Consider the following 22,690-nt stretch of genomic DNA (forward strand, 5'->3'; position numbering starts at 1 on the left):
CTGGAAATGCTCTGATCAGGTTCTGTTGGGTTGGGTTTGTTTCCTCCCCTCCTCTCTCATTAAAGATCACCTCTTGAAGAGGCAATCTCCAAACACGGCATATTCCCTACCTTACCTCTGGAGACAATACGTAACTACAGAATAATTTTATTTTCTTCCTCAGAAATCCTCATTACATCTTGCCATCTCCCAAACCACTATAAAGTATCAAGAATGTTGAGGCCACTGCACGTATTTTGTACCTTCTAAAGATTATTTGGGAAAACCTTTGCCTAACCAAACTCTGTGGCTAGAACAGGCTGCTTTATCTCACTAATGAGAATGATAATTTAGTACCAAATACTCATGAGGAATTATAGCTCTGCTGACTGGCAAATAATTTGCCAAGGCAGATTAGTTTAGCTGCATAAAATAAATATCCACCTGCACATACTAGTACTAATCAGGGCGTGAAATTAAACTTTTTATTCAGTGGGAAATAACTGCTGCAAGGCGGCGATTTAGTCTGAGAAGCAAATATTAAGGTCAGCCTATTCTCTCTGATGTTTATAGTATATATAATAGTGCAAAGAGCACGGTGCAACAAATTCTGCTTTTTAAGTCTATGAAACTAAATACTTCAGTGATGCGATAGCAAATTTGCCATTTGCTTTTCTAATTGCACACATTTAATGGGACAAAGTGGCTGAACTGAAACATTACCAGAGAAGCGAGGGTAAGGTTACCCAAGTACCAAAGGCCTACCCCAAGTGCAGAAAAACCTACAGCACAAAGAGTTTGGGGCAGAAGAAAAAGAAATCAACATCTTTCTTACAACATACTAGTTCCAACAAATCCCCAAACTAAGCAACTGTTATTTCAGGTCTATTGGAGAAAACGACTAAGTATATATTCAATACTCAAGCGGCATTTAAAATCCCACATTTAGGAAGTAACTCTCTGCTATCCCAGCTATTTTACCAAATTACTCTCATTGCCTCCATGCCACCCTTGCTTTGGGTGCTCAGGACTGTCTGCCAAAGTTACCACAATGCAAATATGCTACAAGGAAGATGGTAAGATTCTTAAAGCGGCTTTAAAACAATAGCTAACAAGTCCTAGATCTTTAAAATCTGAGTCCTACTGATGCCATAAATCTACAGAGTTCAGTGCAAATGGAACCTCTTGAAAGTATAAGCTTTTGTCTATCTGTTTTATTTGTATGTATATATATAAATATTTATATATACATGAATAAAAAGAGAAGGAAAAAAATAAACCAGGGATTCCAAGTCTGCTACCTTTCAGCCTCCAACTACACTGACTATTCCTTACTGCGTTGTCCTCCAGTTAGGCAGAAGCTCCTGCAAGCATGGTAATACCAAAATTAAGGAACTTCAGGGCTTTCTCACAGAGAAAAAAAAACGAACAGATGCATCTTAAAAAAAAACAAACTGATTTTGCTTCTTCTGTGACACTGGAAGGCAATATCAGGACCTCCTAGAGTCACGTTGCCCAGAAATAAAAGGAAAACACTAACAGGGGTGAAGTGGAAAAAGAGCCTCACGAAGAACACTATTATCAACATCTTCCTATTTACAAGCCAGGAAATTAAATGAAGTATTGCAAATTGGTTCATTCAGAAAAACTGAGAAAGTGAAACCGCATTAAATATCAGGTTACTGCTTGACAAACCATCCTAGCTAGGATCCCACACTGGTCAGGTACAGCTCCAAGCACTGCTAATTAAACACAGCTGAAGTTGTCACTAGTCCATTCAAGAAAACAGATGTTGCTTCATAGAGCCTTGATATTTTTCTTAAATACCTTTCAAAATGAGGAACAAAAAATATGAACTCTTATAAAAAGGGCTTTATTGTATTTTTATAGCATATTACATACCTTATAACAATCATTCCGTTAAGTGTGAATGTCAGTTTTATTTTCTGTCCCTTTTTTCCTGGCTATTTACAAGCTTTGTAAGAATCGTTCCTTAATTAAGTCTAAACATAGTTTTATATAAATGGATTCCTGGAATTAAAAACGTTCAGACTTAAGAAATGATTGTTACAGAGACTGTAACAGGCCGTAAAAAAGAATGCCACTTTAAACAAAGATTTCTCATTTTAATTAAAAAGATAATCATCAGAACATTCGTACACTTAACAGAACCATTTGAAGCTACTTTGAAAAAATATCTACTATTCTATGCAGGCATATGTAGTTTACTTTATATGACATTTAATCAAAGTCTCAGTTGAGCCTATTGCACTCAGGCTTTAAATACTGTATCTACAGTTTTAAACACTTCATTCAAATATGGAAGCTACTTATTGAGCACCTCATTCCTAGCACTTCTGGAAATGGTTATGACAACAGAAATCCCATATTCCTGAAAGAATAAAAAAAGCGCTCTGTAAGGCATGTTTTTGTTGATGTTGTAGGGGTTTTTTCTTGTTTTTAAAGTAATGGGCATATCTGTCTCTCCTTTTATCTTGCGTATCACTCTTAAACGCTGTACTTTACGAACAGTGTAGTTTTTTCTCTATAATGTTTTAGGAACGTGAAAAGGCACCGAGATGAAGTGAGACAGGTCCCACTCCAGTAAAATCCTTGGTGCAGTTGCAGAACAGTGGACTATATAATTCATAATACCATATTTTAAATCTATAAGCTGGCTTTCACTCAAAAGAAGCTCTGAAAGATGGCATGTGGACTGCGTGACAGAAAACACTCATTCACCAGCAGCTACAGTCCTCCCTGGCGAGCAGCAGCGTAGCATTGCATAATGCTAACACACAGCAGCTTAGTATCAGAAATAAGTTAGGCCTCCTTGAAACACAGAGGCAAACTGAGCAGGCAGACGAAGTTAAATGAATAAGCTAAAGCTGAAAGCATGAGGTTATATATATTATAGCTGAACACACAACTGGAGAGCCGGTAGCAGCTATTAGCTAACTGCAATATTATTACTTCACTGGCCAGTAAGCAAGCCAATACCAGCCGGGAAGAACAAGGCCTTCTTTTAGTCTCGTTAAAAAGGTTACACACACAAGCACACAGGAAAGACACAGTCAAGTTTGTCTTTCAAGGCATCAAATATAGATACTTGGATGAAGTTTCCACGTGGCATTTTTCCATTAGCGTTGGACATTAAAAGAAAAATTGAATCACCAGGTCTGTCTTGCCTGATACCTTGTGACTCGGGAGAAATGCTCAAAGGCACTGCCAAAAATTAGGTACTGACATTTTTAAGTAGAAAAAGTAATATTTGCTAGAGAAGCCCAAAAATAACACCGCCTACAGGGCTGGTTTTCAACACGAAATGAAACCTAGCAGAAATCCAGATCAAAAAACAAAGCCAGAAACTGGAAAGACAATAGGCCTCGCGCCTACAAAAGATGTTTGAATATTTCCCCAGGACGACACGGGTAGCACCTTAGCGGTTAGGAAACTCTCAGGGAAAACTCGGTAATTAACAGCAAAACCCACCTCAACCCAAGCTGCAACCACCTGGCGAGGAAGCAGAGCACGAAGCGCATCACGCAGTCGGATAATTCTCTGCGAATGATTCAGCATTAGCTGCGAGGACCTGCTACCTCCGCGCAGCTAATTGTGCCCCTGCCATTACCGCTGCGAGGCAGACACAACAAGAGGCTTTCTAGCAGAGCCAAGCTGGTATTTACCGCTGATAGGATCTCACTTATCAGAGCAACCTGCCTGCGCCGCACCCCCACGTACGGCAAGGAGAACACTGAAAGGCCTCACCGAGTCTGACAAACACACTTCTTCATCAACGTAATTAAAACGAGACGTGTACTAGATGGATATTTACTAAAGCAAAAGCCTGAGATGTGTTAACAAAAGCCTTTCTCACTCTTCCCTCACCTGTAAAAAAAAATACCTTAAAAGTTCAGTGGGGGACAGAGGGAAGCTCCGTCTCCCATTGCACTTTTTACATGCGTTTTGCATTCGAGGCGTATTTTAATAAAACATTAAGGAACTTGGTTTAGCTTTTAGTTCCCAGTGCAGCCTGATCCTTGGTAATTCTTCCCTTTATCTGGAGCTCTTAAAAGATGCAGCTTCTGTAAGAGCAGCTTTCTCTCACGCTCAGGTCTGTCCCTAGTGTCAGGGAGCTTTATTGTGCAGGCGGAGCACAGCCAGCTGCAAGACAGACAGGGAATCCCACGAGATAGGGCCTGGTACCTGCTGAAGATCTCAAATGCCTGGACTAAGGCCTTAGGTTGGGAATCGTAGCTCAGAGGATGAAAAAAGCAGCCCAGGAGACATCAGGGCAACATGCTCGCAATGTTGTTTGACAGAAGGCTGAAACTTCTGCAGTAACTTTTCAGGATATGAAACTCGCTATCTCGCTGCAGGTTGTAATTACCGAGCTTGGCCAAACACACGCACAACAGGACCTGGGACACTCCTTTGGCCAATCGCACGCCAACGAGGGTGGGTTATTATTGCTAATTGCTACCCTGCCCATTTAGGTATCCATAGCATTTTCTCACTTCACTGAGCTGAGGCTCTATAAATCTGACAGACTTCAAGACTATTAGCAAAAGGGTCAAGAAGTCTCAGGAGAAACAAGTTCTACAGGATTAAAAAAGCAGAAGCCAAACAAGCATTGCGAAGCACAACTGAAAACCAAAATTTGCAGCGAGCGTTTCCTCAGTTTCATTCTGGGCATACGTTCTGGAGGTTTAACAGAATCGCTTCTTCTTGATGAGCTTGGATTTAATTCTGTACAACTGGAAGCACTAATCCGAAACAAACTTCTAGCAAGCGTTGCCAGCCATTCCAACGATATCCTTAGGGAAAGAACAGTGTGGGGCACCCGAAATTTACATTCAGTTCAGTTGGCACCAGTTTGATTTCATTTCTAAACCTCGTGTTCCTAGCCAAAAGGTTTACGAATACTAACAATAAAGAAAAAATGAATTAAAGTAGAGTCTAAGAGTATCAGGCCTCAAATCTACGTTAAGTAGGCACGTCTGAGGAGCAGCGTGGATGCTGGTACCCCCAAGGCCAAAGGCCAGCACACAGACCTCGGCCGCCCACGGTGGCTACCAACGACAGGCAGCAGGCGGAAGATAAATTTGCGGGTCGCTGCTTAGGGCTCTCAGAGCAGGGAAACGCAAAGTAAAACTGCGGGGGGATGGCGTGTGGCACAGAAGCGCAGCCTGTAGCACCCACACCAAGAGGGAAAAACCCCATAAACCCCCCCCCCAGCCCCACAACCACCCCTCAGCCCCACAAACCCCCCCCCCCCCAGCCCCACGAACCCCCCCATAGCCCCACACACCCTCCCCCACAGCCCCACAACCCCCCCACAACCCCAACAAGGCACCACACGGGGACCCCCCACACACACAGGCAGCCCCCCCCCCCCCCAGGACCCCCCCAGATCCCTCAGGGCCCCGCTGGCCGCCCCCCGGCCCAGCACCCCCCTCACCCCCTGCCCCTCTCCCCCCTTCCCCTCACCCCCAGCCCCCCCCACACGCACCCAGGTGCCCCCCCCGCGCCCCCCAGCCCCTCACCATGAACTTGAGGGCCTTCTCCTGCAGCACGGCCTCGGCCGGGTCCATAGTCCTCCGTCAGGCCCGGCCCCGCCGCCGCCGCCCCCTCCTCCTCCCGGTGCCAGGCCGCAGCCAGCGCACACAGGAACCTGCGCTACCCCCCCCCCTCTCCGCCTCGGCCTCCCCCCGCCTCCCCGTCCGCCCTCACGGCTCATGCGCCGCCCGTGGGCCCACGGGAAATGGAGTCCCCGGCCGCGCTGCCGGCAAGGGGTTGGGACGGCGCGAGAACTACAAAGCCCAGAGGGCGTTTCGGAGGGGGGCACGCCGGGAGCCGGCTGGAGCGTGCGCTGCCGGTGGAAGGAAGGGATGATGGGAGTTGTAGTGCGGGGAGGGGGTGACGGTGTAACTTGAGGGCAAGGGTTGAGGGGAGACCCCCAGAGGATGCCCTTCTTTGGGGACATTTGGACCGTTCCCAGCCCAAAATCGCCCCACGGCCCCCCGTGTCATGGCCATGCCCTGTTTCCAATTAGTGCCCTACGTGTGGATAATGATGGGTGCCCGCACACGCGTTCCCCACACCTGGGGGAGTCAAATCCTATTAACGCAGCCCCACACACCACCTGCAATTAATCCCGTGCACGTGTCAAACCAACACCAAAAACACTCGGTGACTTGAACACGGGTAGAAAGTTGGTCCAAGGAGGCCATCGTTGCTCCTCGGCAGTGCAGCGTGACCTGGGGAGACCTACGTCCCCATCAAATTCCCCTTGCTGTGTCAGGCAGTAAACAAACAAACAAAAAGGAATCGACCGGCAGCCCTTTGGGAACAGCTGCACGTAGGCAGGAGGGTATTTGTCAGAACCCCCCCGGCCCTCTTTAATCTCCTCTGGAGCACACCAAACAAGAGCGGCTTGCTCTTTGGCAGCCACCGCTTCTAATCCTCTCAGTTTTGTTAGTTTTGTCTAATCTCTTTCCAATTTGCCTACATTTCTTACAATCTGCCCAAAAGCTGAAGCCACTTCACATGGAGGAGCAGAGAGGAATTACCTCCTCTATCTTTAGCGCTATTCATAGGAACCTGATAAAATTTGCCTTTCTTTATGGCAAGCATACCACTGATTCCTATGCAGATTGTGATCCAGGGGAACACTCAGACTCTTTTCCTTGCTGCATTTATATATACAACTTTGTACATTAAGTGGGTTATCCTGAATTTCTTCCAATTTAGATGCAAAGGAGCCAGGAACAAACACCAGCCCTTACTTGCCAACATGCAACTTAAGCCCATTCTCTCTGTCCCTGTGTTTAACCGATAAAGTGAAGCTTCAAGCTGCAGGTATGGTGCCAGCGTCTCCTCTGCGCCAGCCCTGCCCCTCATTTTCTCTAAACACCCCCCATCTCCTCCAGATTTTAAAGCAAGATAATCAGAGAGAGCACGATGCAGAGACTATGCCCATTACTGCATTCCTTGCAGGGACGCCTGACCTGGGTGGTGCCTTGTGACCCACTGCCAGGAGCGTGTCCTCCAGCAAATTCCCCCTCAGAGGTGACAAGGGAACATGAGCTCACCCGGGGCTGGGCCGCGCTGCCGGATGAGCTGTGTTCCCAGAAGAGTGGCTTGAGAGACAGAGGCAGGATAACCTTATGTCCTCCCTCTGAAGTCCCAAGGCATAGAAATCTTCCAGAGAAAGCTTTCAGGTCACCAGGACATGGGCAGCTATTCTTGGCCTGTCCCAGCCACGCTGATGGTCATCATACTTTGAGCCCAGACTCTCAGCAGTGAAACGCCTGAAATGCTTGGCTGTAATAGGCCTGGGCATTTTCCAGACTGCTGACAGAGCTGAAAACACTTGCCACAATTATATAAATAACAGTAATTATAATGAGGGAGTCTTATAATTACAAAGGGACGGCTCCTGTAACAGAATTGCAGGCAACCGGGGGCCGCCGGTGCTGAGGGCACAATTCTCCTGCCTCCTCCCTGTGGGCACCCTGCAGTGGGCTGGGATGTGAGCAGATCCCCTCTGCAGCAGCATGGCAGCTCGGGGCTTTGATGGCATGCTTTATTTGTCAATAATATTTGATGGCGGCTTAATTGTGGGAAAATTGGAAAGTTTAATGCTTCAACACTAGATACCTTTGTCCCAAAGCCCTCTAGGCTGATTGATCTATCTGGACTGTAACTTAAAGGGGTTTAACGTGGCTGGGTCATAAAAGGCACAGGCTCATAGCAGAGCCAAAACTGTGATGAGTATTTAGGAACTAGACTTAACCTTTGTGTAAACTGGACTTTGATGGAAGAAGAAACTGGCTCAGTTACTCTACGCCGCTGCTGTTGGGTCCCCATGATGCAGAACCACCACAGAGGGACAGGGCGAGGGGCAGTCTGTGCATGTGCCCCACAGCACAGAGGGACCAAGGAAGGAATTGTAGAGGCAGCACTTGACCTGGGGATGCTCAGCAGGGAGGCAATGCTTGGCTTTCCCACATCTGCAGCCCAGCGTTGTGGCCTCTTCCCACCCAGGGGTGCTCACTGCAGTTGGCCATCTGGCTCTGTGCTTGCCACATCTGCCATGTCCCAGAGCAGAACGGCTCTGACGCTGAACTGTGACCCTGACCAGGGCCCAAAAGTCCCTGCAACAGCCCTGTACAATCAAACTGTCACATCACACAACAGGGGAGAGGCATCAAAGAGGTCCGTGGTGCATGATCAAGGTACATTTTGAGTCCAGCAGATTTACAACCAATGAAATAACAATTTGTTTGGATTGCAGGAACCAAGACCTGGACATGTGTGGTCAATGCTGCCTCTACCACAGTAAAGCTGCCCTGGCTGTTCCTCTTATTCTGCCTTGGAACAGCAACCACATACCCTCCTTCCTGCCCTCCGCACCCTCACTGCAGAGCACGTTGCACGAAGCGAGCCATATAGCGCACAGGGAGCTTGCGATCCTTCCAGATGAAGGATGCTACCTAACGGTAAAGATATTACTGTGATTATTTTTGCAATAGCATATTGCTCTGTGCATTCCGGACTCTGCGGACCACATCCACGCCTGGTGTAACGCCATGTTAATTTGCTGTGGCAATCATTAATTGGGTAAGGAACAGCTGGTGCTTTGCTTTAAGTGAAGCTGATTGGGTCAGTAAGTAACTGTTTGGGTAAACGATCTACAGCAGGTACAGCCCTGCCTCTCTCTGCACTCCAGAGGGGTTTCACTTCTTGTCCCAGTGACCCTTGGAAGAAGCAGCAAGATTTGGCCATGAAACATTAGGGAACTTTAATCAGTGCAGTTCCTTTGGGCATTATTGCCTGAATTTTAATATTTTGAATAATAAAGGATGATTTTAAATTAAATTTGTGGGCTCACCATCTGTGTGCACTTGGCCTTGTTTTCCTCTGCTTTGGCAGTCCCTCGACTTCGCTCTTTCCAAGTTGCGGCAAAAGGGAAGGAAAGAGAAAAGAGGGGAAAGCGCTGGTGCAGGAACCTTTTGTCGTTCCCTTTGTCCTGCAGGATCTTTGCAGCGGCAGCAGCCGTCACTGCCGTGTGCTGCACAGCGCTGAGCATGCAGACAGCGCTCAGTGGCATAAGAGCTCATGAGAGGAGGCAGGATACCCCCACCCAGACAGCAGAGTGGTCAAGTGTCCCTGTGGTCCAGCTCAGCCTCTCCATCCCAGCTCACCTGTGCTTCTCATAGAAATCCCTCTGTTGGCAGTGGCCTGGGGAAATCAGGAGGCAGGAAGCTTTGCTGCAGCCTGTGAGCAAAGGAGCTTTTTTAGGGCTAAGGGGCACAGCCAGTTATTTGTGCAAGAGGAAAAGAAGAGAGCCCAAGACCTTGCAGAATAAATTATAGTCCCTATACAGCTAAAATAGGGCAGTACCCATTAGCTGGTACTAAGGAGATGTGTAGAGGAGATAGTAGATGGCCAAGCACACAGCGTGGTTGCTCTGCGCTGGCTGGAGAGGGAGCCTTGTCCTCAGAGCAGCCAGGCCATGGATTGACAGTACAGGTTCAGCTGAATTTACACCTCACACTGCTGGAAGGGGGCTGCATCCCCTCTCCTCACCCTGCCCAGCCACATGCTTCCACCTTTCATCCTCTGCCAGCTCCGATGCTCATTTGCTAGCACAGTGAACTGTTTTAATTCACTACAGTGACAGAAGAATGATAATCAGGACATACAAACTAAGCATTTCTTTGTTGGCAAGCCAAACTGGCTTTCCTTGTGATCAGAAAAATCGCAGAGCTGCTGCGAGGGCGGGTGGGAACTGCTCCTCAGGGCACAGGAGGACAGGATGAGCCTGGTCCTTCTCAGTGCTAATTTCACAGATACCAGGTGAAAAAACCTCATGTCTTCACACTGCCAGGGTCTCTTGGCCCACACCCTCCCCCAGGGTTGAGCCTTCCCTGCTCACATAGCACTGCTGCTACCACTGGGGACTCTGGATGGCTGTGGCAGAGCAGTGGGATGTCTCAGGAAAGCCAAACCTGGGATTTTGGGATGCTGAGCAGGGATTTCCCATCTTACCAATCGGGCTGCACGTCACTGGCTCTCCCCCTGGATCTGCTTTGCCACCGAGAAGCAGGAAATGCAGAAACCCCAGTCCCAACCCTCTCCCTAGACTCTGTGGGTGCTTGGTTTTAAAATACAGATGGAAAGAAATCAGTGCAACAGTGTTGTTCTCGAACAGGACCTCAGCAACAGGCCACCCCCACGCTTCTGGTATGCATCCTCCGGTGCCTGCAGCATCTTCTGGCAGCCTGTCCTTGGGATGGCAGCAACGACGAAGTCATCAGGTCCTTGGCAAAGGCGAGAACACCGGAGGAGTAGCGCTGGGGGCTCAGCACCACTGCCCAGCTAATGGGGAAGAGGGGGGGGAAGGAAGATTTCTTTTTACGAGGATGAAAAACAAACCCAAACCACCAAACCTGACCCAACCGAACAAAACCCACCCCAGCAAGTACCTTGCAGTCAGAAAAGCTTTTGAAAGCCTCATGAATATTTAGCTTGTCCTCATGTAAAATATATGACTTTGTGTAAGGATCAGGCAAAGGAGGTGCATGATTTTTTTCTGATTTATGGGCCCGGCAACGGATTATTCATAGCAGAGCAGCTGTGTGGAAAGATTCATCCACTGCAAAATGTGATTGTACATCAGGCAGTGTGAGGGAACAGAGCTATGACTAATGGCTACTTTACATATAAATGAGAAGGTTTGCGCTAGGAACTGTAAAAAAAATACAATCGTTCAGCTGACGGGCCCGGCCTCTTTATCGCAAGCACTGCACAGGGGCCCCGGGGAAGATGGAAGAAGGCTGCCTGGAGGCGCTGCCTCCCCTCGCATCCTCCAGCGTGCAATAAACAAGGCCACGGTGGTTGAGGCTTCCAAAGGCCAAATTTGTTGCTGGTGTCAAGCCGCAGGCTGCGGTGGGGGGAAGGCAGGCATGGCTCCCGCCCCGAGCACGGATGCTCTGGATTTCCCTCGTGGCTGGGGCAGACCCAGCTGTGCTTTAAGGCAAGGGGACAGCACAAGGTGGGTGCCCAGCACAGCCCCAGCACCATCCTGTGCCCCCTTCCCCGCTGCGCTCGCAGCCCCCCACCCGCTCCCCTCCCCGAGACGGGTTGTCTAGACGTTGCAGATGTGGACAGATGTTGGGGCTGTAATTTATAACAATGGCCTCCAGAAGGCAATTCCAATTTGTTTCGCTAAAGCTTTAAGTTACAGGCAGCAAGATCTCCTGTAAATACTCTTGACTTACATACTAAGTACATAAGAGTTTTCCTGGTGAATGCCCACTTGCTGCGGCAATCATTGCTTTCCCCGTGCCTCAGAGGGCTCAGGAGGGGCGTCACAATTCACAGGTCCAAAAGGGACCTGACAGGGACCCAACAAGTCCCAACTGACCTGTGGTGCAGGTGCTGACAGTGGTTCTGAGGTCTCTTCTCCAGCATCATTCAGGTTGGGATCCGGACCACAGAGCCAACTCCCACACCTCATGTGCTGTCTTCCCCAGGGGGCATGTCCCTGCCATTCAGCACCTGAAGGACAATTTGCAGAAGCAAACTTTCTAGGAAATTCTTGAAGGCAAGAGCACCCTCACAGGAGAGGTTTTCCTCGTGGGATCCTTCTAAAGCCAATAAAGAGTGCAGAACTCAGCCTTGCATCTTCCCTTGCTCCCACCAGCCCTGCTCAGAGCAGCCCAGGATGGACACCAGAAGATGATCTCCCTCCTTTGGGCACCACCAGATATCCCAAACACTCTTGTGTTGTGCTAAGACACCTCTGAAAGATGACCACAGCCCCGGCTTTGCAAACCTGTGGCAGATAGCGTCAGAAGTGAAGGACGTGCTGACAGCAGTAACACCGCACCCATGGGAATAGAGGGCACCAGGGAAGGATGCACCCATGCCCAGCTGGCTCTTCTGCTTTGCCATTCGAAGCTGCCCTGGGATGCTTCTGATGAGGGAGAACATTTCTCCAGCATCACCTACCTCAGAGGACCTGCAGCTCTTCGGCTTGTCCTCAGCCCAGAGCTTGGGTTTTCTTGGACAGTTGGAGGGAAAAGAGATCCCACCTTGTCGTAGATTCAGCCCTGATAGCTGCAATAAGAACAACACAGATCATTCTGCCCAGAAAACTAGCAAACCCATTGGTTTGTCTGCATGGACTTCCACCTGCCCAAGGCAGGTCCCACTGACCATCGTACCAGTGAGAACCTGCAGAAAACCTCCGCATGGAGAAGACCACAAGAAGACAGAGATAAGGTTACACCAGTAGACCAGGATAGAGCATACAGATGAAATCCCACCATAGAGCATCAGCCAAGAGAAAGAAAGTTTAAAAAAAGAGGTATATAAAACAAAGAGCAGTGTGTTACACAAAGTGGGACAAGGCTGGGAAGACTCATGCCTTGGAAACTCCCACTTTTCATCTCAGAGGTGAAAGCTGGAGCACAGCCAGCTGCTCTGGCAATTCTGCCCATGAGTTTGTGAAGAAACACAACTATGCAGAGGCCAAGAGCCACACAGTGCTTCGATTAAAGCACAGTCCTGTGAGGTTTGGGTTGGGTTAGAGACGTGCTCCCTCTGGAACTGCAGCTCCGAGTCTACACCTCTGTGCCACCCTTGCCTTGCGGAGCCCAAAAAGAGGAAAAAAAACCCACTGGTCTCCAAGCAGTGGGAGCAGAGACCAAACCAGCACAACTGCACTTTGTAAAGTTTGTCACTTTTGTTCCAGAGTTTGTAATTAAAGCAATGGGAAAAGGCAGTTTTCAGGGTTTCGGCCAAATTAAAAAGTCTTCCTTTCCCCAGCCCCCAAAAGTTTAATTTCAGATTTAATGAAACATTTAATTTGAAGCAATATATCTTGATTTTGGGGGGAAGCAATTTTTCGAATTAAAGTAAATAAAGTAATAAATTATTTATTGCTCTTTAATTTGGAACTTTTGTTTTCAGCTGAATTGAAGGTGAACCAAACATCTCTGTGAGCCCCCGTTCACCTTCACGAGCAAAGTGTTTGACACCTCTCAGCTCCACGTGGGACAGGAGAAGGACGTGCAGGGAGGGCAGCGGTGTTTTGGCACTCTGCTCCTTTTGCAGCCACAAAGGCACATTTCCATATTGCCCTGCACACCTGTATCAGTGCTGGGAAGGCACAAAAGTGCTGCGGCTCATCCCATGGGCAGCACCCAGCCCAGCCCATGGTGGAGGGATGGTTTCATCCATAGGAATCTGCCTTGGAGACTTTTCCGTGACCTGAAGGACAATGGAGGGATTGGCATCCAGAAGTGGATTCACTTCCCATTCCCTTTGAAACGGAAGATGGAAACAGGCCTCTTAGATTTAGGTTATTCTCCCAAAATGTATCCCAGCTGCACATTACCTACCCATACCCCATCCAGGGCTGTGCTCTCCCAGCCCAAGGGCACAACCCACATTTTCATGACATGGGTCAGCACAGGAGGGACAGGACCCAAGTCCCACTTGCACACATCATGCGCTGAACCAGCTTCCAAAACAAAGCACAGCCCCTAGTCCTACCTTATCCCAGCTGCTTCACACTCATGTCCCCCCTGACCCAGCACTTCCAGAGCCCTCGTGGGAACCTACCTGAAGATGGAGGAGGAAGATGAGGCTGGGGTGCCAGGGCACCCCAAAGAAGCGAACCAGCCAGAGCTCGCAGCATCCCCAGCAGAGAAGGGGATGGCAAAGCCCCGGGAGCAGCCAGTCCCCCCGGGAGAGCGCTGCTTTTGGGTGCCTGGACCGGCCAGCTCCCTCCCCTGCTTGCTCAAGCACTTCCAATTAAACCCGGTGGAATTTAATCTCTTACTCTTAATAAACTTCCCTGTTTCCTTGCCAACTCCCCTCCGGACACCAAGACGCTATTACTCCAAACACAACAGGAAAGGGCTATTTTTTCTGCAAACTTTCTGACTGAAGAGGCAAGCGTGATTCCCCCCTAGCAGGATCCAAGCCATTAGGATCCATGAAAATTAACTGCAAATAAACATTTGGGGAGGGGAGCGGGGGGGGGAACAGGGCTGCCGAGCCACAGCAGAAGGGATGCTCACAGACATTCACACCTCCTGAGATGGGTGAATACACGGGGTTGTGACCAGTGTGTGCCTGCATAGGGTGCAGCGTGGAAATTGGGAACGTGCACCTTGCTGCCAGCACTGGGATCTCCAGGAACGCTGACTCCCACCCCACAGGTCCCTTCTCCTGCATCCCAGGCACATGGTTGTGGGGGAGACAGTCCGACAGCCCCGACCCAGCACCACACGTACATGTGCACAGCCCCATCCTGCAGCCTGGCTGCCTCCATCTCGAATCCCTCGTCCCCACGCGCTGCATCTCCGCCGCGCAGACCCAGAAGATTGATGCAGCCATCGCCCCTTTCCCAAAGCCCCGGCCGCAGCTTTGCGAGGCAGGAGCCTCCTTCTCCTCTCTCCTCTCCCTGACAGATGCCTCAGAGCCCGGGGCCGCAGTTAAGGTGACAAGATTCAGCAATTCTTTATGAACATTTCATTCCCGCTCGCTACACGACGTAAATTAGATGGTGTGTTACATTCGGGCAAGAAGCACGATATGTCACCGTGGCGCCGGCCCATTGGATGGAGAGGCTAATCCTGCCGTGAATTTCATTACTGCTTTTATGCCGTCGGAATTAGCTCGGTGACAGCGAGCCTGATTGTCTTTCACTAGGGGTTTGCCGGGGCGCGGGAAGGCTTCCTCCCTGATGGGAGCACCACGGAGTGACCCCGTGCCTCTGCCAGGCAGGGGGGGAGCCGTGTCCGGCTCAGCAAGCTCCCATGTTCCTCCTCCCCAGCACCAGGATGAGCTCGGTGGAAGATGACCCTTCATGGTGGGTAGCCAGGATGGCAGCGACCCCCTTCCCTATAAAAAAATGGGTGTTGTGTCCCCCATCTTGCCCCCACACAGGCAGAGGCAGCTATCCTGGGGATGCTCTTCTTGATACATTGGATTTCTGCTTTCTCCGTATATCATGCCAGGTACCAGTACTCAAGAACTTGAAGCTCAGAGCTGGAGAGCTAGGGATGTGGTTCTGAGGGCTGCAATCCACCCTGCAGCCAGGCCAAATTCAGTCTTCATATCTGCATATCTTATTTATTTTTTTTTTGAGTTGTTTTTCTTTTCCCTTGGCCAGTATAGGAGAAGGAGACACCCAGAGCTGTGCTTCCACCACTACCTGCAGGCTCCTCATGCACTGATGCTCAGGCTCAATTTGGCCAAACTGCTTCTTTGGGGGCATGCTCGTGGAGGACACCAGGAGCTCAGGTGACTCAGACAAGGCTTTGACATCAGAACAAGTGAAGCTGGATGAGCTGAACCCACCCTCCAGTGTCCTCTCTCTCCTGTTATAGAGCTACTACTAATCAGGGAGCCACACCAGGGGCACACAACCCCCCCCACAACCCCCCGGCAGCCAGCACTTACCTCATGTGAGATTGCAAGGAGGCCACAGGTACCAGAAGGGAGGCTCCAAAAAACGTGTGGCAGAGGAGTCTGGGAACACCTGGAGAGCTCGAGCCAAACACACGTGGGGCTGGATGCGTGCACATGCTGGGTCTGTGTCCCTGGCAAAACCAGGAGTCTCAGAAACACAAATTGTCCCCTGATGTCACCTCCAGACCCAGCCATCAGGGGTCCCCTGAGCCTGGCCACACCGTGTTTCATGGACACCATGGCATGGCTTCTCCAAACCCAGCTTCTGGAAAGCTTTCCTCCCCCGGGCTGTGTGCTGTGGCCAGGACAGCCCCAGTTCTCTCCATTTTATCTCTTTATTTTACCAGGAATAATATCCAGCAGGCTGAGGTGTTACCAACAGGCAAGTTAAATTTGAAACCCATCCCTAAAGGTGCATCTGGGAGCCGTAAGGGTCCAACTATAAAACATTTAGTCTGGACATGCCAGCAGGAAACCCAGAGAGCCAACAATACCGAGATCTGGAGCTCTGCTCTGGGCTCCTGGCCCTCTCCTGCAGCTCTCAGGACCATGAGGATGCGGAGCCTTAACGCACATCTATTAGTCGGAGTGCTCTCCCCTTAGGTAAGCACTTTGGGAAGCCTGCCTAGCCCTTTGCAGCAATACTCCATTAGCCCTTCGCTCTAAATCCAGTTAGGGGGAGGAGAAGGAATGGGAAGGGATGGGGAAGAGGGGGAGGAAGTTAAACTGATTTGGGACGATGAACTACATAAGGTGTATCAACAGGAAAAAGAGTAAAGCAGTCAAATTTCAGATGTTTACAGGATGAGGGCCTGAAAGGGGTCTGGGAACAAGGTGCAGGAGAAAAGGGCTCCTGAGCTCTCCCTGAAGGAGAAGGGGGCAGGATGCAGCCATTCCCCCAGCCTTTGGGGTGGGAGGCAGGCAGCTCCAGGAGCTGGGTGGGCATCACCTGGGGAGCCAGGGGACCACTGGCACCCAGGCATCACCCCCAGAGCACTGTCACTGCCCTCCCTACTTTTGGGAGCCATCCCAAAGCACCCCAGCAGCAGCAATAGGGGCAGGAGAGCTGGGTCAGAGCCAGCCCCCAGCCCACCCCCACCACATCTCCCCTCCAAACCTCTCCTCGCTCGCTGTGCCGGGCAGAGCCTGCTTCACCAAGGCAGCCCTCCTGGAGCCCGGAGTCGTCTCGCCTGGATTTGCCCCCAGCTGCCAGGAAGCCTTGGACAGATCATTCATCGTGCAGTCCAATGCAGCTGAGACGAGGCCAGGAGCTGTGCAGAGCAAAAATAAAAAAGTCACAGGGACTCCCCATATCATATATATATCAGCCAGCAACGGCTCCACTGGGAACAAAGGTATTCAAGCATTGGAAAGAGAGTGCTTAGCAGTAAAATAGGTCCTGGAAGCCCTCGGGCACTATTTACTGGGGAATGAATCTACCTTGGTGACTGATTGCAGCCTTTTAACCTGGATAAATCAGATGACAGATAAGAGCATCTCCCAGGTAGCCCTGCCGGCAGGTACCTCTGCTACAGCCCCATCCATTTCAGACAGCTCTGTCACCCACCAGGGGACATGTCCCCTGCTGTGCAAGGCAAGCTCCACGGAGGGATCAGTGGGCAGAGGTGCCTGCCAGTTTTTGGAGCACCTCTGCCCCTCTTTCTATGGCAGGGAAGAGGAGGGAACCATTTCCAGCCTCTGCGATGCTGAGGACTGAGCCTTGCCAGGCTCCAGAACCCCAAAGGGCCCCACATCCCAGCACCAGAGCACTGACAGGGGTGGGAAAGGATGAGTGGCTCCACCCAGCATGATTTTCTAGGGTACACCAGCCCAGCAAGCTTTTCTCATCCACGGAGAGCATTCTGCAGGCTGCCTGAAGCAGGGCCCCTCTGCATCTCACACCTGAGCCAGCAGGGGAAGAGTCACCCCAAATCCACACAGACTGCCACTACCAGGGGAACAAGCTGGGTTTATATGAGGACACTTGCAAGCCACGATTGCTTGCAGGCAGCTTGTCCCAGGCTCATTTTGAGTGATGCCACCCCCGGTATATCTGACCCAGAAGGGCTCGACGTCAGGTTTTGCTGCATGACTTAGTAACACACAACTTCCCGGCTCCTCCTGTCCTGGAGATGAGCTGCAGGCACCAAGCTTCCCAGCTCCCCTTCCAGCTCTCCAGCAAAGGAATCAGGAGCAGCAGTGATGCTGCAAGCAGCAAACTAGGTGCAGCCCCAGCTGTCTGTCCGCTCTCAGGCTGAGGATGCTCAGGGTTAGGTTTGGGTGCACACATCCTGCCAAGGTCAGCCACAGCACAGCAGTGGAGCAGTGGCACAAGTTAACAGCAGCAGCACCTGCCCCGTGCAGCCTGCCACCCCCGCAGCCCAAGTGAGGATGCTGCTACTCCCTTCTCTGCTTTCCTGACTTGTTTTTTCTCCCCTATGGGCACTCAAAACTTGCAGGTGAGCAATACAACTCACTTGTTTTCCACAATTCCAATCATGACATCCACAGTCACTGTCTGCAAAGCTCTGGTGATACACCAGGTGTAGTCCAGGCAGCATTCTGCCCCATTTCTGGTCCTAATTCCTGTTCATTTCTGCTTTGGGGCCATTTAGAGGACTCTAGTATCTTGACTCTCACCCTGCAGTGCCCTTCAGCAGGGAAGCAGCCCCACCACAGCAGACTACACCAGCAGCTCCATTCCCATGGGCACAGCAAGGCACAGAAGACCAGGGAACTTCTGGGAAGGGGAGAGCCCCGACCTCCCCACTGCCTCCCCAGGGCTCTGCACTGGGACCTGCTGCCCCCAGCAGCCCGGGAGCAGAGCCCAGCTCCAGCAAGGAGCACCCATGTCACCAGCACGCTGCCACTGCTCCTCCACCAAACCCCAGAACATGGCAGAGAGCACCTGCTGCAGGGCTGCCTGGCAGCCTCCACAACCCTGCAAGCCCCCAGCAGCTCTGTGCCATCCTCTTCTAACACAGCAAGGAATACAGGACTGGAAAACGGACGTTTCAGCAACAATTACTGCTCAACGTGTCCCTTTACCTTATTAAAAAAGGAGAAGCAGTCTCACCCACAGCACCTTCCCTGGGCAGGGTCCCCAGGCATTGCCTTCCCCTCTCCCACTTTATAGATTTTAGGGAGAAAAGGAGAGGCAAGGACAGGTGTTCTCGCATCTTATAACCCAACCCTCTGCTCTGCCGCAGCTCTCCCCAGCACGGCTCCCACCCAGGACCAGCTGCTGATGTTCAGGAGAATTAATTACTCACCCTGAGATAACAACCCGAACCAGAGCACTGGGTGGAGAGGAGTTAAAGGAGCGGTGCTTGGCTGGCGCGGGGAGGCCAGGGCTGGACAATCTCACAGCGCTCCAAGCCATCGGTGTCCCCAAAAAAAGACTTTTACTGAAAACTTTGGTGGCAGACACCAACTGGGGAGGGGATGTGTGCACCCAGCTTTGGCTCTGCATGTTGGATCAGCGTGTTCTGGAAGGTACAAACATGCACACTCCTGGTTTTCTCTTGGTCTTACAGTTGCCAGAGGAAGAATGAGGGGAAAAAAATAAATCAACCCAATACATATCGTTTGCATTCCTGTGTATGGGAGTGCTCCCCTCTGCTCCATCCCCATGCCAGCTGGTGCCAGGGGCTTGCACAGCAGGCACGGGGCGTTTGCTGCGGCTGGAGGCAGAGCAGGGTGTGCAGCACCGGGCACAGCGATGCTCCCGTTACCCCAGAGCACGCCGGCGGTGCTCAGCCTGCCGGGAACCAGCGGCTGCTTTTCAGAGGGAAAATCCCTGGGAAGCGCTGGGACAGCCCCGCTGTGTGCAGTGCCTCGGATCAGGGACCCGATCCCACTGGGAATTATTATTATTATTATTATTTTCCAATGGGGTTGTTTTTAACTGGATTGATTCCCTGCCCTGGCCTCTGCGCATCCCTGGGGCCAGCAGAGTGGGGTGAGCACATGGGGAGCTGCCAGGGTGCCCAGGGCAGGACTGATCCCAGCTTGGCACATTTCCCATGCTCCAGAGCCTCGGAGCAGAGACAGGGGAAGCTCCAGAGAGGGGCTGGGGGGTTTGGGGGAACAAGGACCCCCCCTTTACCCAGCCACGTGAGCCGCAGCATGTCCCTGCCCCACTCCGCGTGTGTGATGCAGATGGGGAAGCCGTGGACTGTCTGTCTGTCCGGCCAGGTCTCAGATCTCCAGGATGATAAAAGAGGGATGAAGGCATGTGTGCGGGGCCGAGGATCCACCCAGAGCCTGGCCTCCCCCCTCCGTCAGAGATCGCACCCTGGAAGCCGTGCTCAGCCATCATTAGTATGCAAAGACTGTGATCTGAGAGAGGGGGAGAGAGAAGGAGAGAGGCAGGGAGGGGGGAAGAGAGGGAAGGGAGAGAGAGAAAAAGCCAGTTGTTTTATTCATGGCTGGTGATATTATAGACTGAGTGAAAATCACATTATCGTAATGGGAAAGTTAGAGTTGCCGTGATGATGCCCTGAAGCTTGTGTGCTGATTGGGGTGTGATTGCTATCTGTATTTATATGTAGAAAGCAAAGTTCACTGCCAGTTCAAGATGGTGGAGCCTGCTTCTTCATGCTACATAATTCTTCAGTAGGGAGAAGCTGGGAGCAGCCGGGGCAGCCGAGCCCGGAGCACGGGCAGCAGCGGGGGCGACGTGTGTGAGTGCCCGGGGGGGTGAGCGTCCGTCGGCCCCCCAGCTCTGCTTTCTGGTGGTGCTGGGGGAAACCGAGCCGCCGTCCCAGTTCTGGGGGTACAGAGCGATGCCAGGAGTGGAGGAGCGAGGGGGAGCGATGCTCAGGTCGCTGTGCTGCTTGCAGGCACGATGGCTGCGCGTTGTTCTGGGGCCAGGATTTAGTGATGCCTCCGGGTGTTTTCAGAGAGGCAGGGATATGCGAGACAACCTGTGGATGCTGCACGTCCTGTCCATCATCCGAAATCCCCCCTCAGCCCCCAAGGACTTCTTGTGGGGAGGACTGGCCTTGGACCCTCCTGCTCCAAACCCAGGCTTCTGCGGCTGCACCTGGGGGGGGTTTCTGAGCAGCAGCAGCAGGTAGTAGGGACCGAGATAAATCCTCGTGGCAAACACCCACCTGCAGAAACGGGTGATGCTCAAGGAGCTCTGAAACCTCCAAGCGCAAACCTTTTCCTCTGCCAGGCCTGGCGCTCACGTCTGGTTACTGTGCTGCAGCGCAAGGGGACTTCTGTTCACCAGTTTGGGTTTTTAGATCCCAAAGTGACACACATTAAGCAGACAGACCATTAACTGTGCATCTGTCAGCACTAAGGCGGAGGTTATACCAGCATCCCCGCGTCCCTGCCACCTCCTCCCAAGGACACACCTTGCAGCAGGCTCCCGTTCTGCAGAGGTGTGCCTGCATCCAAAGGGTGTCTCTGCCTCCTGCTTCTGGGGTCCACTAGGGAGGATAATGAAAATTCAGTTTCGGCGGAAACAGAGGTGTATTTATTACACCACAGAAGAGAAAAATAAAAACAGTTTTGCAAAAGAAAAGTGAGGGCAGGTCACTGGAAAAGTGGGAAAGAGCAGAGGAACGGGCTAAAGGCTTTCCATTTCCTTGCTGAGTTTTGGCAGGGTTTATGGTAAGCCACTAAATGTGCTCTGCTCCCCCTGGAGAGCCTTCCCCACAGCCAGCTCAGCCCCATGCCTCCCATCTTGCTGGTGCATTTCCCATCCGACCCCACGGGGAGCATCCACAGGGAGCGCCCCATTTTGTGCAGGTTTACGACAGGTTTCCTGCAGGTTTACAGCAGAGCCAAGAGCCGAGCTGGTTTCTCCCCGTGCCAGATGACCGAGCATCCCACGCTGCTGCTGCCCATGGGCCCAGGGATTCACCTGCCCGGGGCCCAGTGCTGTGGTGGGGATTTCTTGCACATCTCCAGCCTCGTCACCCTTTGGTGTGATGTGCAAAAATTTGGAAACATGCCTTGGGAGCATGAAATGATCTTCCAAGGTGATTCTGCCACATTTTGCACTGGTGCAAGGAACGGCACGAGGCGCAGGGACCAGAGCAGCATCCCCCAAAGGCCAGAGCGTCCCCGTGCTGCGTGGGGAGCCGCAGCAGAGCAAAGGGACTTGGGGACGCTGCGTGTCTGGGGATGCTGCGTGCTCTGCTGGGACGGCTCGGCCCCGAGGTCAGCGGGAAGGACAAGCTTCCCTCCCCGGGCAGAGCTCAGCTCTGCCCCGTCCAAGGACGCGTGGTGGCAGAGCCAGCTCCTGGGTGCCAACCCCCTGTGCCCTCGGTGCACCAGATGGATGCTCACGCTCCCGAAAGAGCAGCCGTTACCTCGCCCGCCTCCCTCCCGCTGAGGGAGGCAAATGTGGCTCCGAGCTGTGCCATGCCGCGGAGCAGAGCCTGCCTCCGACCCCACCTGTCCCCTCTGCCTGCCGGCACGGCGGGGCTACCAGCCAGGACACCCCCGTGTCGGGCAGCGGGCAGGCTGGGACGGAAGGACGACGAGCGGGGACCTTGTGCCACCTTTTTGCCATTCAGGCTCTGCAACAGCCCAAGACGCACCCCACGCAGCAGCCTGCATGGAGGTGTGGGTGTGGGACACCCTCACTGCCCGTGCCTGGGGCGAACAGGCACACACGTACTCCTGCAAGCAGGAGGCCAAGCTCCAAAAAACTCGTTTCCCAGCCCTGACTTCCCCCAGTGCTTAACACATGGCATCCCTGCTCATCTCTGCTGCATGCAAACGAATAAAGAAAATAGCATCCTGCAGATACAGGCTTCAGCAAACACCTCCACAAAACTCGAGGTTTCCTCCTGCCAAGCATGTGCGTGGGGCTCTGCCACACAGGAACCCACAAGGACCTCAGACCTGCGTACGGGGACATCGCTGACCCAGGGGTGTACCAGGTGCTGTGAGCACAGAGGGTGCAGCACCCCCTGCACACCCTGCAGCAATCAAAGCAGTGTGCAGGTCTGCGCATTTCCACGTGCACGCTCACACGCACACGTGTGGGTGCACACAAAGGTGCTTTGTTACCGCAGATGCCCACGCCACGACGCCCACAGCTCCCCTCTTCCCACGACACCTCCTCCCTCCCCTCCTGCCTCCTCCGTTTTTCACAGTTTAACCAGAATCAGCAACTTCTGTCACCTGCTGCTACCTGGCGTGTCCCTTCCCGCACTGGCTAAGTCTGCCTGAACCCACAGATGTGTGATTA

General features: G+C 51.9%; 1 protein-coding gene and 2 long non-coding RNA genes across 14 annotated transcripts in view; all 3 read right to left on the reverse strand.

Moving 5' to 3' along the window:
• The window catches only part of BTRC (beta-transducin repeat containing E3 ubiquitin protein ligase), a 118,305-nt gene extending 112,624 nt beyond the window's left edge, over positions 1–5,681 (reverse strand). For 3 of the 11 annotated variants that reach the window (XM_040563148.1, XM_040563146.1, XM_040563145.1), the window contains exon 1: positions 5,526–5,681. In XM_040563148.1, the coding sequence (XP_040419082.1) occupies positions 5,526–5,573 (48 nt within the window). In that variant the 5' untranslated portion in view covers positions 5,574–5,681. Of the gene's footprint in view, positions 1–3,471; positions 3,818–5,525 lie in introns of those variants that run through there. The other 8 variants (XM_040563143.1, XM_040563149.1, XM_040563144.1 and 5 more) reach the window with 8 other exon arrangements.
• A 1,929-nt stretch (positions 5,682–7,610) lies between these two features.
• On the reverse strand, positions 7,611–11,558 carry LOC121073395. The gene is made up of 3 exons (XR_005821682.1): positions 11,414–11,558; positions 9,189–10,365; positions 7,611–8,931 (listed from the first exon to the last, which is right to left on the reverse strand). It is a non-coding gene; the product is annotated as an uncharacterized LOC121073395 (long non-coding RNA).
• Positions 11,559–12,122: 564 nt separating this feature from the next.
• LOC121073393 lies at positions 12,123–18,646 on the reverse strand. Of its 2 annotated transcripts, none has more exons than XR_005821681.1 (4): positions 18,523–18,646; positions 16,592–16,745; positions 15,466–15,605; positions 12,123–14,904 (listed from the first exon to the last, which is right to left on the reverse strand). It is a non-coding gene; the product is annotated as an uncharacterized LOC121073393 (long non-coding RNA). The 2 variants fall into 2 exon arrangements; XR_005821680.1 differs by lacking the exon at positions 12,123–14,904 and adding an exon at positions 14,911–15,321 and having other exon boundaries at positions 18,523–18,645.
• Positions 18,647–22,690: the final 4,044 nt, after the last annotated feature.

The sequence above is a fragment of the Cygnus olor genome, chromosome 7, assembly GCF_009769625.2.
Source record: "Cygnus olor isolate bCygOlo1 chromosome 7, bCygOlo1.pri.v2, whole genome shotgun sequence".
NCBI lineage: Eukaryota > Metazoa > Chordata > Aves > Anseriformes > Anatidae > Cygnus > Cygnus olor.